Source organism: Mchenga conophoros, linkage group LG23 (assembly GCF_057382185.1).
Source record: "Mchenga conophoros isolate Kocher_MC1m ecotype Shallow Benthic linkage group LG23, M_conophoros_male_GT1.1, whole genome shotgun sequence".
NCBI classification, from domain to species: Eukaryota; Metazoa; Chordata; class Actinopteri; order Cichliformes; family Cichlidae; genus Mchenga; species Mchenga conophoros.
In genome coordinates this window covers 22,021,468-22,036,147 of record NC_140547.1, presented here as the reverse complement: position 1 = coordinate 22,036,147, position 14,680 = coordinate 22,021,468, and the positions used below count along the sequence as shown (strand labels likewise).

Sequence of the window (14,680 nt, the reverse complement as noted above, 5' to 3'; positions counted from 1 at the left end):
ATCAGAGAGGAGATGAGAGAGGCTAAGTGTAAAGACGAGACTTCACAGGGTAAATGTACAGCTGTCAGAAGAAGTAGCATGCAGCTACACAGGCAGACTCATGGATGCTTCTGGTGTCATCGCATGAGATGGATGAGGTTACTTTGGGGTTTTTCCCCCCCCTCTCTTGTGAGTCCATATCAACATGCTGCTTTTAATGGAGCGATAAGCAACTTTTACCAAGCTAAAACAACTTGAAATAAAGCAAATCACTGCATCCATGTTTAAAACGTTAAAGTCAATGTGCACAGCTCATGCTCTGCATGCAGTGACAGGTGAGATCTACCTGTACCTTACTCCTCGAGTCTCCTAAGAGCTGAAATGTACAAAGTCCAGAGAGAAAGAGCAGAGAGGGCATTAACAGAGCTGAAAGAGCTGCGACAACATCTTTGATTCACATTTGTATTCACATTAAGGCAAAAACAGTTTTCTGTTCTCACCAGAGCATCGGCGACCGCAGCCTCGACTTCGGTGCCCGTGTTGAGGATCCTCATGGCATTGACTGAGGCAGAGATCCGAGCCTGATGGGACAGCCGGTCTGATGGGAGGAGGTCAGAGGAGGAGAAGCAGTTTGATTAGAGGCTTTAAAATCCACAGGCACGCCTCAATATTAAACAGAAACATCTCCTTCATGTAGAACTGATGATCAATAACAGTGACGTGAGTCTTGGTCCCGTTTTTGTGAATTCAGACAATTTAATGAGTTCAAATTACATGAGAAGAATTTGTGTTATTTACCTGTGCAGGTTGCAAATTTTTAAGTAACTGCTTTAAACCAGACCAAACCCACAGTGATGAGCAGAGAGGCTGTTTGAATGTAATATAATATAACACAAGTCCAGATCTGAGCAGCGAACAGCCTGTTTAATCAACTCAAATACAAAGAAATGCAAAACACAAGCAGAACTCCAGAAGTAAAACCCAGCAGCGCTCGCTAAAAAATGTGAAAAATAACAAACTCCATAAACTGCATGAGAGAAATAAACTTCATGATGCTCTGCAAAAAAACAAAAACAAAACACCAAACTGAAGGAGAAGCAAAACTTTATCTTCAATATTTACAAGCGTGAACTCCTGTTTCCTGTAGCCGTTTCATAGCAACAGGTAGGGGTGTAACGATTCGCCTGATCCATAGTCAGGTTAATTACAAAACATACGGGCAAGTATTTGCTTTATCACGGGCATGATCAGCTGATAATGAATTAAGTATTCCCAGTTTTCTCTTTACTTGAAGCATCTTTAGCTTTCACCATGCTAACAGCCCACCGACAGCCCAACTCATAATGATGAGTTTAATAAACAAAAACGAGGAACTTTGTTAGAGAATCTTGACTGTTTTTGTGAGTATGTTGTACTCTGGCACAGAGTATTCCACCTTAAAGCTGCACCAGCTTATATTTATCTGACAGATTTACTGGGTGGAGGCAGGAGACTGCGGACGTTTGCACCCTGATTCAGAACCGTTACACCCTTGGTAGCGATAAACATGACAAAGGCAGCTATGACTGTAAGGACCAGGCCAGACTGGTTTAGTACCGCCCCCTGTAGGTGAATGAGATGTACTGCTTTACGTGCACCAGAGTGGGAAACTTCACTTAAGCATCTTTAAGGTTTATCTGTGGCTGGAGGCTACATCTGATTGCTCTGTAAAGGTTTCCAATATCTGACTGATTATTGATTACTTCCCACTCTGACCACAGGAGGCAGAGTCGACTTTGGCCATGCAGGGTGAGGCAGGAAGCTTTGAGCCGCTTTTGTTTTCGTTATCTGTTTAAATCTGCTCCACTGGTCACCTGAGTAGCACTCTGCAGAGGACAGGGCGCTGGTGGAACGGGAGTGACGGCGGGACGCTGAAGGAGGACGCAAAGTTAAGGAGAGACCAGGAGTGAGGATGTTATTTTACAGAGGAACTTAAAAGACAACAATTAGCTGCACTTTAAAGGATTACCAGCAGACACAACCTGGACAATTAGACAGAGAGCATGCAGATAAAAAAGCAGGAAAAGTAAGGATTTAGTCAGACAGACGTCTGAGATTGTCTCAGCCTTCAGTTTTTGATACCATACTCACCCAGGGGGGAGAAGCCCCGCGCCGGGCTGGTGTCGCGGCTGCTCTCGCGACTGGTTTCGCGGCTGCAGCCCTGACTCATGCTCGGTCGAGGGATGCGACTCCGGGCTGCAGAGGCGGACACACAGACAGACAGAGAGCGGTGCAGGGAAGAGAGGTTAGGCAGACATGACACACCTGAAGCCCAGCAGAGACGGTTAGTGAGTCAGGCAGGCAGGCGAGCGAGACAGAGACAGAGGGGGGGGAGGCAGCAGGTGTTAGCATCAGGAAGACGAACCAGGAAGGTCTTTCGCCTCCAGTCGAGCGTGCAGGTCGACTCACATACAAGGAGTCCGATCTGCCAATTCTGACCGGCTTTACTGTTTCAGACAGCATCATATTTATACCAAGTTCTCAGATTTTTACTTTCAGTAATTCTTTTTCCACTTTTTAACTTGAACTTCTTCACAAATGCTCCCAAACCTGTGTTTTAAAAAAAATGCTTTCATTTTTAAATGTGTCTGTCTTCCCTCCCATACCCGTGCCTGATCTGGTGGGGCTGGTCTCTCGGCTGCAGCCCTGGCTGCGGTGACCTCGAGGTCGGCTCTTGTCGGTCAGGCTGGTGGAGGTGCTACCCGTGGCGGCGGCAGTGGCACCGGTGCCCATGGTGGGCCTGGGGATCCGGCCATAGGTGGAGCTCAGCAGACGCCCGGGAGAGCCTGACCGACTCCCAGCTGAAACACAGGAAGACATATTTCGGTGAACCAGTTCATATGTCTGTCACACCTTTGTTTAGGTTTCCAAATAAGTGGTAAGATTAGAAAAGTATGAAAAACAGTTACAAATCCATTTTTTAGTCACAGAAATGTTATTTAAGAAAAACGTTTATATTTTCTCTATGTATTTGAACAGACTGATATCTAAATTTGATCTATATCACTAAAAAAGCAGCAGAGTTACTCACGCTGGGACTGAGAGACGACTTTCCCTCGACTCCGGCCCCGTGTGTCTGTCACTGACGGACCGTTTCCTGAGCTTGTCCTCCTTGTTCGCACTCGACCTGCAGAGGCAGAGACGCAGGAAGACAAAAGCTCAAACACACTGAAGTCTTAAGACTGCTGTGACACTTCCTACATGTGTGATTCATGCAGCAACAGAGGGACTGAGACTGAAGGGAGGAAAACCATACAGATCATCCTGAAGACCAGAGAAACACAGAGTCTGTCATCCATGAACACGAGCTTTAAATCTATAAAGACAGCAGACGGTAACATTAAAGGTGTTTTTGTGGGTAGCAGGGGTCACATGACAAGCATTTATTGGTCACTGAGAACAAATTGTTTCTCTAATGTCTCAGCTGCCAGATTCAAATGTGGAGACAGAAACAGATGGAGGAGATATAAAGACGCCACAACATTTACAGACTCGGAGAGGAATCTGTGCCTCATGCAGACGGAAGTCTCAACACGTCACCAACAACCTTTCATTCCGGGTTAACGAGCTGTAATGTGAGTGAACTGGTGCAAAGACTCAGGAACAATTACGTTATAAAGTTCACAGTAAAGGAGAGACACGTATACACACACATAGTAAATACAGCTGGCGTTGGTTGGGAGTCCCGCCTAACTCCATCTGGGTCACATGTCCTACATTTGGGTCCACTCAGCACCCCATCACCTCCTCCTCTCCTACATTAGGAGCTCTGTGTGTCTATGGGCTGCTTCTGTTTGATTCGTCTGCCTGATCAAATACGAGCAGAGACACATGACTGACTGCAGTCCTGCTTTTGTACATGTCTGTAGATGCAAGTGTGTCCTCTGCTTCCAGGAATCACTAGAAAGTCTGAGCAGCTGCTTCATGCACTGCAGAGAAAGCTTTTTTCCCCTAATCTGTGGATACAAACATCCTGAGCTCTGACATAGAACAACAAAGGCCATGTCGTAACAGCTGCACAAGCCAAGAAGTGGAAGAAAACAGAAAGCAGGACAGTTTTTCATGGTCTCCATGTTCGCTGATGGGCAGGTGTTACAGCCAGACGAGTGTCAGAGCCTGGGTGGCAGAGACGGGGTGATAAAGCATCCACCAGTGCCCTCAGGAGGTCGGCACTGCTTCTGCTTTGGAGGCACAGCGAGGATCAGGAGACTCTTTTGTGTGTTTTTTTTCTGTTGTCTTTTCAAGTATACATCAATCACAACGTGTGCCCGGGAAGCCTTCAGCCACAGTGTGCATCTGCGTCACAGCCAGCGATGAAGTGCTTTCTTCATCAGTAACTAGGCCGGTCTCTCTGTTCGCTTTCTGTCAACACAGACTGTGGAAGTTTAACCATGGCCGAGGCCACAGAGACGCACGTTTGTAAAGTCTTCCAAAAAAAAAAAGGCAGCAGGAAAATATCTGTAAGTCAGTTACTCACAGGCTGAAAGGTTAATGTGAACAGTAAAAGGAGCCACAACTGCACGTAAAGCTCAAACGATGGCTACAGCGAAGAGTTTTAGGTTTATTTGGTTTCAAACTAGACACAAAGAAGTGAATTCAGCCTGCTCTGCAGCTGAGGGCTGAGTTAAAGGAGCCACAACAGCCACAACATCACAGGCTGTTCCTCTTATTTCTGACAGATCTGACACCACCATGCAGGGATGTGAATTACAGGATGAAACCCTACCGACACCAGCACAGGAAGGTATTTTGTTTACTGACCACATGGAGAGCAGTTCAAGCCTCCACGTACTGACAGCCAGAGCGGGACTTCAGAGTCAGTGAAGTCTGAGCTGTTTGCAGGCCGACTAACAGAGGACTAACACTGCACTTCTCAGGACAGGAAACGCTGATTTTTTCATTCTAATGCTTTACATTTATCTACATGTCAAAACTACAGCTGAGGAACAGAATCAGTTATTTACACAATCAGCTGACTCTGTTCTCAAGCAAGGAAAAACTGCATGTGATCGTAAAACAACTTCAGACTCAAAGCAGAAGCTACGGCTACTTTGTAACTCTGTCATCATATTTGTCTTTGTAACCGCACAGGTTGGTAGTTTTCCAGGTGTGTGTGTGCGCGTGTGAGAAACTGGAGTAAACCATGCACAGACAGTCCATGCACTGATTACAGATGACCACCATTACAGAACTGATGGAGGTAAAACACCCACCACACCCACACAGCTTACCGTCTGCGTTAACAGACCACGAACCGTCTGACAAGCGAGCGAGGCCGGGAGAAACACAACAGGGTTTAGGGTCAACAGGTTAGGCTTTAGAGGGGCGGAGGAGGGGTGGTAGTGGGAGGGGGGCATACACAGCAAATTTGATTTGGATGGTGAGCTTATGATCAGATCAGATCAACCTGAGACAAATGCATGAACGGCCCACACCAATTTATTTATTTGAGATTGATTCAGTAATCGTATTATCAGCCAACATGACAATTATATAATGAAAAAATAGAAATAGCATCTTGATCCTGATCATAAGACCTCCTGCCTGAAAGACATCAAATTATATAAAAAGCAGCAGAATCTGAAGCTGAATAAATGCAATTATTCAAAGTATTTGTTTGGGTTTCATTAGCACCAAACAGCAGATGGTGATTTTTTTACTACAAACTGTTATTTTAGTTTTTGTTGTGTGAACTTTTGAGCCATCTTTTTGTTTTTTGTTTTTATAAAGTGTGCTCTGTGATTTTTGCATAAATCGGCCTGTGCTCGTGGTCGTGCTTTTAGGTTAAATACGTTGCTATAAGTGGAGCTGCTGGTCCAGTTTGCAGCTAGAAGCAACAGCAGAGTGTGGAGCAGGATAACTGCAACGTGAGCGGCTGTCTCACCCAGTGAAGCGTAGGATCCAGGAGGCAGCGCCGAGGCAGAGCTGAAGGGCGAGGCCGACGACGGCACAGTGGAGGGTACGGCAGGCATCCTCGTGCGGGCGGTGGCGCTGGCCGCAGCGTTTACGTCCACGTCGCTGCGGGAGCGCTGGAGTGAGCCGGGGGAGGAGGCGGCAGCCGGCATCCTGGAGGTGTGGGCGGGTTTGGCTGGAGAAGGACAGATAAAGTCAAACTGTTTAACGGCAAATCAACTTGATCAGAGGCAGATCAGATTAGATCACCTCTGGTGCCTTTTTTGCTTTAATAAATCGAATTTTCTTGCATTTAGGTGATAACAGAGCTTTTATTGAGGAACACACACTAGACAAATACGTGCTCCTCTTAAAGCTCAAAGAAAACATGACAGGAGATCATCTGCTGCACGCAGATTTAGGTTTTTCTAAATGAACAGAAGAGCCAAACAAATAGTCCTTACATCGGGCTGAGCTGCTCCCAACAGTGCTTTTTGCAGACAGAGGTCGACTGTGGAAGAAGCGAAAGAGAGAAGCTTGTTTAGAACAGCAAAGAAATGGTAAGTGTGAGATATCAACTGTCACAAAATCATTCAAGACTTCCCCCAAAAATCTGCCAGTGCTGCTCCTTTGTGTCAAAACAAAAGCCCTTTGACATGAGACTGAAACACTGATTGACCTGCATTTACAGCTGTGGAAAAGTATTCACTGTTTTCCTGATTTCTTTTTTTAAAACTAATAACTGGTTGTTCCACCGTTGGCAGCAAGAACTGCAAACAAGTGTTTGTGATAGCTGACAATGAGTCTTTCACATCACTGTGGAGGAATTCTGGCCCACTCTTCTCTGTAGAATTGTTTTAATTCAGACACATTGGAGGGTTTTCCAGCATGAACAGCCCGTTTAAGGCCAAAACATTTCAATCGGATTTAAGTGCAGACTTCGACTCGGCCACTTCTTCAGTGTATGAATTGATTACTTCTTCACACAGGGCGAGGTAGGTTGGATACATTTTACTTTAATAAATGAAATCATCATTTAAAAACTGCATTTTGTACGTATTCAAATGTGTGACAGAATACCACACTGTAATATCACAGTCCCACCTCATCAGCAGGACGGCTTAGTTACATTAGTTACATTCTCTGCTGCTGTAAATCACATCTTTTAAAAAAAGACCATCTGTGACAAACAGCTCATCCGCGGCGCACACACACATCAACACAGCAGCTTTTTATTAGACGTGGACGGCACAAAGATCAATGAGGCCCTGAATATGTTAATGAGACAGGAGTCAAGTGACAGAGAGGAAAGAGACGGGAGCAAGAAAGTGATCTGCAAAGGCAGAAATTCATTCGAAGCGAATGAGCGGGCTGGTGTGGCAGCAGCACTACTGTATGTGACTACAGGACAAGTTTAAGCTTAAACCGCTTAATGCAGTCATTTCTATTCAGTCTATGACAGCAAAAAGATCAATAATCAGTCCAGGAGCAGAAAACTACACATAGATTAGATGTTTCCATTAATTCTACATTAAAGATATGCTATTGGGTGAGAACTAGTCTTCCATCCTTGTGTTTTCCTCTTTGTGAGAAGATAAAGAGATGTGAGTTAGTCAAAAAACTAGATGAAGGGCCACAAAGATTAAAACCTTTTCTCCCTTTATGACTTTAATCAATAAACTGATCAATCGGGGAGGAGGAGAGGAAGTCTCACTTGAGGCTCTCCTGAGAAGAGGAGGAGGAGCGGTCAGAGGCGGGCAGCGACATCAGACTGTCTCCGCTCCTCAGGTGAGCCTGCAGAGCTTTCTGATAGGACGACTCCAGGCCCTGGAACAGCTGCTCCGCCTCCCGGCTGAAGTGACTGTGGAAGCTCCAGTAACACCTGCAACATCAAGCCAGAGGGCCACAAACCTCCATTAGGGCACAGGCTGATAAACATTCTGCTTTTATGTCCTTTTCCTTTGTTTCTGTAGGTTTAAGGTGCGAGTGCGCTCAGACTTACTTTCTGGCCACAGAGCGAGCCTCAGCGTCTGCATCATGGATCCCTTTCTTTATAGTCTCCATTAAAACTGTGCCGTGCCTGCAGGTGGAGGAGAACAGGAAAACTGTTCGTGTACCTGCTTTCATTGAGAGGCAAACAATGCTTGAACATGCGCGTGTTTATTTGTGTGCTGATTTCTTTTCTCCATCCTCAGTGCTCCTTGTTGTTAAGATGTGTTTTATACATACATACATATATGGTGTCGACAATACCCAAAGCCTTTCAGGCTGAAAATAAGCAGGTTTAGGGACACATGGTTAGCTGAATGAAACGTTTATAAAACTTTAGGGTTTTGCCACCCTAAAACCTTTAAAGTTTGATCTAGGATATTTTAATAATATTTATTATTTTATCAGCTTAATGACTGTTACAGCTGCTTTAGCTTTGCTGCCACTTTTGCGTCCCACTGAGATCACTGTGGCTCAAAGTTTCAGTGGCGTTAACATTAAGTACAGTCAGTGAAGATAAAAACAGGCCAAACTACTCTGTCATTCAGCATGGTCAAACTCAACCACCATGCATGCAGCACTATCTCACAGCTGTAATGACAGGAAGAGTCGCAGCCTGCACACGCCCCAGCATTAACTGCAGCAGTGACCTTTAAACTGCCATCTGCTGTGCAGCCTACACTCCATCAGCTCTGCTGGCACTTTAGTCTCTTACAGCTCTATTAATCAATATTTAGGGATGTTGCTCAGATTGTGCTGAATGTGCAACAGGAGGCAGTTGCATAGAGAACTTTACCAAATAAAGCACAAAGTGTGGATTTAAATCTGATGGAAAAAGTAAAACGATCACAGCTTGTGACCTTTTTTTTAATAACAAAACCTAAAGAAAGGTACTGAGGTTCAAATCAAAGACCTAATTTTCTCAAATTAAAACATTTTTAGTCCTTTCTCTTAGTAAAACTGATTTGTAGCTCAATGACTCAGATCCGCACACAGACAGCCTCTGACTGAGTGATCGATGAGAACCAGAGCGCTCCCCTGACACTGAGGGGTCAGCTCGGGTTTCTCCCTGGCGGCGGCGGCTGCAGGAAGCAGCCGGGTGGAAACACAAAGAGCTTTTTGGTGGCAGACAGAGATCCCCCGGCATTGCCATGGAAACCGCTGAGACAGACCTTGACCCGGCCGGTGTCGCATTTCCTCACAAGGTAGCATGTAGCGCTCCAAGTGTCCCACAAATCACTGTCACTGCTATTGTTTTGTGTTTACTGCATGGCTCTCTGCGTATTCCACAGTTTACACACAGTTAGTGCTGAAGGCACGCCTCAGATACTACTAACCATTAATCCAACTAAACCTGTGAACCCCTGCCATCAGCTGACCCACTGTTCTATTTTTCCTCACCTCTCCAGACAGCTCGTCTGCCATTCCTGCAGCAGCAGGTCCAAGAACTCGAAGCAGCGCCTGCAAACAGGAAGAAAGCAATCAAATTATTTTTGAAATAATCATGAATATTAAAATCTAAATTAATGTAAAAATGAAGCAAGAAAGATATACATAAAAAATATTATAAAACAAATAAATATAAATAAAATTGAAATATATATAAAATAAAGCTAAATTAGAAAAATATTAGAGTGAAATGAAAGAAAAAAAAGTTGATAAATTCACATTTAAAAATGTAAACAAATATTAATAAAATATATGAAAATATAACATAAACACATGAATATAAATGTAATAAAAAGCTTAATTAAAAGAAAATACTGGGATGAAATTAAAACAATAAATGAGGAAATAATAATAATAAAACATGTTTATAATTAAGAAAATAAATAAGTATTAAAATAATATAATTTACATAATACAGACTTACGGTATAAAAATTACTACTTATAAAATAAAAAAGGAAAAATACTTAAAAAAGAAATTACATATGTATGAAAACAAAAACAAAATATAGAAAACACAAAAATAAAGGAAAAAACTAAAAACACAATACTACATATACAGATAAAAAGAAATTAAACAAAGACAACATGAATCAAAAATAAACATGATAAAAAAAAATACCATCAACAATAATAAATTAATGATAAATATAAACATATAATTATAATAATAAAAACTATAATAAAACAAACTGAACTCAAAGAAACTGGAAGAAAATAAAACCACACTAAAATATTATGAAACAATTATAAAGACAAAAACGATCAAAGAGAAAATGTGAGTGTGTCTCACCTTCGCACAGCCACAGATTTGGAGGTACAGTTGCTGGTGATGATGGGGATGAGGCGTGGGTAGTGTGTGTGCTGTTGAGAAAAAGGCAGAAGGAGCTCTCTTAATTTACTTCAGACAGACAAGCTCCTGCATTTGAATTCATTTAAAAAGAAATTTGTTCCATCTGACAACAGTCAAGTCTTTTCTTCTGGACATGAAATGTGATTTGATCAAATTTTCTGTGAAATCCATCCTGTTATGACATCAGGCTAACATTGTTATGTCTGGAGAACATGTTCAGATCAGATAGAGCAGCTAAGTCAGACCATGCATGGATGAAGATTTAATAGGTTTAAAGTTAAACTTTTTTCTTCCTTGAATGTCATAGTCAGTGATCAGCATCGAAACCGTTCGCAGCCTCTGCTTTATCGCACGTACTCTGAGGATGAGATGGATGGCGGCCACGCCGGACGTGGCCATGACTTTGGCACTGTTGGGGACCAGGTTGAGGAGTATTGGCATGATGGCCTCTGCTGCGTGATCGAACCGGTTGCCGAGCACTGACGACAGGTGTCTGATGGATGGAGAGGAAGACAGATGGATTCATTTCAGCTGTGCACTAATGACAGGCAGGAGGAGACGATCAGCCTGGTTTTATTTTCCTTTTCTTTTATCTTGTGAGCCATGTGCCTTACCCCAGAGTGATGCAGGCCTCCCTCACCACCTGAGATCGCAGGTCCTTGGCAGACAGCTTGAACGCCGCCTCCATGAGACGCAGCTGCTGCAGGAAGCCGTCGAACTCTGGTGCACCGGCCAGTAGCAGCGAACGCACTTTCTTCAGCTGGTGGAGCACAAAAAAAGTTCAGTACACACACACCTTCACTGATATTTCAAACTGAGGCGAGGGCCAAGGTCAGGACATGTCCTTACAGCTGCCACTCTCAGCTCCCAGTCCCGCTTGTCGTCCGACAGCACGTCACGAATCTTCGTCATGGCTTCCTCCACCTCCCTGTTAGAGTAGATCTGATGGAGGAGAGAGAGAGGAGAAGGTCCACACACGAGCAGGAGTCTTACTCCCTGCAGATGGAGACGGTCAGCCGTTTGAAGTACATGTCACATATGTACTAACCTGCACTGTGGGAACATCTTCAAACGCCTGGATGAAGTCCTCCTCATCCACGGCTCCAGCACTGGACCCGTCCCTCCCTGCAGAAAACACAGCAGAAAGAATTACAGATCCACAAAACGCAAAAACTGTCATCTTATTTTTTTTTACATCCTCATGAATAAATTTGGGTGGCGATGCGGTGGTTCTGACCTGCAGACTTGCTGCCGGGGGCAGGGCGTTGAAATGAACCCATGCTCACCGCCTTCCTCCCGGACAGCGAGGTTCCTTTGGACGAGGACGAGGAGCGGCCGCCGTCCACCGAGTCATCGTCCTCGAAGTTCTTGTCTGTTGGGGAGGAAGAAAAGAGAGGGACAGTCATGTGACTGAACAACAAAGTTCTCACAAAGAAAAACGCCACTGCTGAGCATCCAAACAATGCGGCGCAGCAGGAGGACTCTGACATTTCTGCGATTGGACTTCAGCTGACGCAGAGGGCATAACTCGCATTCCTGTAACACCGAATTAGCGAGCTGGTAATGGCGAGGAGGGCAGCAGGTCAGAGACACAATGCCCTGACAATAAAGACAACAATTAGCCCTGTGTTCCCAGCCAGAGCGACCACAGGAGGACCGACTCACATCCTCAGGGCAACCATCTGAAAACTGACTACATTTATCCTCCACACTCTCAGATTTTATGATTATTATAAACAAATAAAAGCTTTGCTTCATCAGAGAGTCACACTGATGGTTTCCCTTATCTCCCCTGCTTGATACTGACACATTATCGCATACAAATGATCATTTATGAGACAATCCGCTGGTTTCAGACTCTCCAATGTGAATATTTGTTGCTGTCATACATCATTATAGATATGATAAATGGACACGGGTCATACTGAGTATTTTTATTACTTATCTTTAACAAACAAATGTTTTAGTCCAGCTAGTTACACACTGCTATAATGCCAAATATATATTTAATTAATGATGTCAGTGTATGTACACATAAACCCACTGAGCCTCAAAGTTCTTTACGTGCTCAGTTTTTTTCTACTCTAGGATCTGAACATGAGACTGATCCCAAAAAAAGAAGCATATATCCCTAATTATACAGACACCTACCTGCTGTTTACAAGGCCCCGTTTTGAAAGTAAAAAACGTTAGAGGAGGAGCTAAAGCATGACAGCCCAGTATAAGACAAGTATGGATTATTTTGAATTGTGAACCATGCAAAGCTACGGTAGCATAGTAAATGAATACACTAATAAAATAATTTGTTGCCCTTTAGAAACAGGAAACAATCATTCTGAGTAAAATGCAGCTGAAATATATATTATCAAAATTAATCATTAAGGGAAATGTGTTTGGTATAAACTGAATATATGCTAAATAGTACATTTCATTTGATCAGATTCCACTAAATTAAATATTTTACATTGTTCTTTTAAATAAAACTTACATGTAATCTAATTACTAATTAAAACCAGTTTTCTGAGAGTAAAGATTGTGGATGTGGAAATGAGCAGAGCACATGGCGATGTCTTTGTCTTCTCTTCCTGTCATGTAAAACAAACAGGCAACAAATCCTCACAATTCAGGGGCCAGATCTGGAGAATATCCAGCAAACCATCTGTTTCACCTCTAATCATTATAAATATAATCTATTACATTTGAACTGATCAGTAATTGAACCAAAATACAGCAACAAGAAGCAGCTGAAAGAGGCCCAGCCCTGTGCAGATGTCTCCTGCGGTGGACGCCAGAGCGCCACGTGAGCCCCCCTCAGCACAGGAATCTGCCAGGCCAGCAATCAATCCTTTTTCATTATTTAGAGTTTCAACACACACACGCACACACAAACACACACAGAGCAGCAGGGAGCTGAGCCAACACATCAGTCATGTGACATCAGGTTGGAGGTCTTCCTCACAGCATAACACACTGTGAGTGTGTGTGAGGGAAAAACACAGCCTCACCTGTCACCTCAAGTTCAGCACGCTAACACAAACAGAGCGCGACACCGAGAGAGGACCAGGACGGTGACAAACATGTTAGCACCAGATGAAAATCCAGCCACAGCAGCTCTGAAACTACAGCTACTAACAGCGTGACATAAGAAGACGTTTGGACGGCGCTTTGCTTTCTGTCGATCGATGAATTTAATCTTATCACGGCTTCTCTGAGAGGGGTATCATCATCACCAGTGTGCTGTCTTACTGTTAAAAAGCCTTGTAAAAGCCTCGGGTGATGTTTCATAAGGAAAAAAGAAAAGCCTGCGTCGGTAAAGCTACTTTCTGATCAACAATCTGTTTTCATATGTTGCAGGTCGGACATTAGCCGGTCTTTAACCTGCTTGCTCCTAATTACAGGAGTCTTTTCTTTTTACTTTAAACATCGCGGCTTTGACTCAGAGAGGGTCATCTGTTAATCGAAACTCTGGAGGAGACATATGCCGACATATGTCAGCAAAGATAATGACTCGAGTGTGAGGTTAAAAGGGCTTAGGTACAGAATAAAGAGAGCACTTGTATGAGCGTGTGGGTGAATGAGGCTTATTGTAAGCAAGTACTATAAGTGTTTAATCTGAGTAGAAGATGACTGTAAAAGTACCAGTCCATTCAAACTCAACACAGGCACAGGCTCTTGAAACACACAGACGATTTCCAGCAGTGAGAATGTGTCTGAGGCAGAATATTTCCTGCTATTTTACATGAAAATAAAAGATTGTTACCAAACGGTACAGAAAAGACGACAATTTCAGTGCATCAGTCCAAACATCCACCTGGCTAACAGTGAACCACTGAGGTTACATTTTAGCCACAACCTAAAGAAGCACAGCTTTGAATCAAGCCTCATAATTCTTCAGTTCTAACCTCTGCCTGTTAAGTAAAGGAACAGACGTGACCATAAACATAAGAGTAAACAGGCCCTCGGTGGATTTCAGAAGTTACTTACTGTACTTGTGTGAGGATTCTTACAAATGCCAGAGACAAAGAAAACGAGGTGACAACAGCCCTCAAAGTGCACCACAGACATCATTTACAGAATCAGAGGAGGATGGGCGACAGAATGAAGCCTTTCACATCAGATTTAACCTTCACGGCTGAGTTTTTATCAGCTCGTCCTTCCACTCTGATCACACACAAGTAGATTAAAAGTTTCAGTGTTTACTCATCACACTTGCTCCTGCAGCTTCCTGACCTGAACCCTAACACACATCACTTCCTATGCATTGTCCACACAACAATCCAGCAGAGAGCAGGCCAGGAAAAGACAAAATCCTGCTGTGTTTACGATCGAGACCAGGCACACGCGTTCCCCCTGGAATCACAGCTGTACCCGCACCGCACCTTCATCACCGATCACGGCTGCGAATCGATATCGATATTTGATTTAGTCCAGAGGAAGAGGAGCTTACAGGAGCAGATTCGCCTGCAGACCAGTTTCCTCA

At 43.7% G+C, this 14,680-nt stretch overlaps 1 protein-coding gene across 5 annotated transcripts in view; it reads right to left on the bottom strand.

Moving 5' to 3' along the window:
- LOC146547190 (CLIP-associating protein 1-A-like) overlaps positions 1-14,680 on the bottom strand; it is a 57,282-nt gene that overhangs the window by 17,518 nt on the left and 25,084 nt on the right. For 2 of the 5 annotated variants that reach the window (XM_085266129.1, XM_085266131.1), the window contains exons 9-23: positions 11,438-11,572; positions 11,249-11,325; positions 11,050-11,142; positions 10,815-10,960; positions 10,558-10,693; positions 10,141-10,211; positions 9,301-9,360; positions 7,913-7,990; positions 7,625-7,792; positions 6,375-6,421; positions 5,903-6,106; positions 3,050-3,145; positions 2,625-2,819; positions 480-577; positions 332-355 (exon numbers count right to left, since the gene is read on the bottom strand). In XM_085266129.1, coding sequence (XP_085122255.1) covers positions 332-355; positions 480-577; positions 2,625-2,819; positions 3,050-3,145; positions 5,903-6,106; positions 6,375-6,421; positions 7,625-7,792; positions 7,913-7,990; positions 9,301-9,360; positions 10,141-10,211; positions 10,558-10,693; positions 10,815-10,960; positions 11,050-11,142; positions 11,249-11,325; positions 11,438-11,572 — 1,628 coding nt within the window. Of the gene's footprint in view, positions 1-331; positions 356-479; positions 578-1,832; positions 1,890-2,109; positions 2,215-2,624; positions 2,820-3,049; positions 3,146-5,249; positions 5,277-5,902; positions 6,107-6,374; positions 6,422-7,624; positions 7,793-7,912; positions 7,991-9,300; positions 9,361-10,140; positions 10,212-10,557; positions 10,694-10,814; positions 10,961-11,049; positions 11,143-11,248; positions 11,326-11,437; positions 11,573-14,680 lie in introns of all 5 variants that reach the window. The other 3 variants (XM_085266130.1, XM_085266128.1, XM_085266132.1) reach the window with 3 other exon arrangements.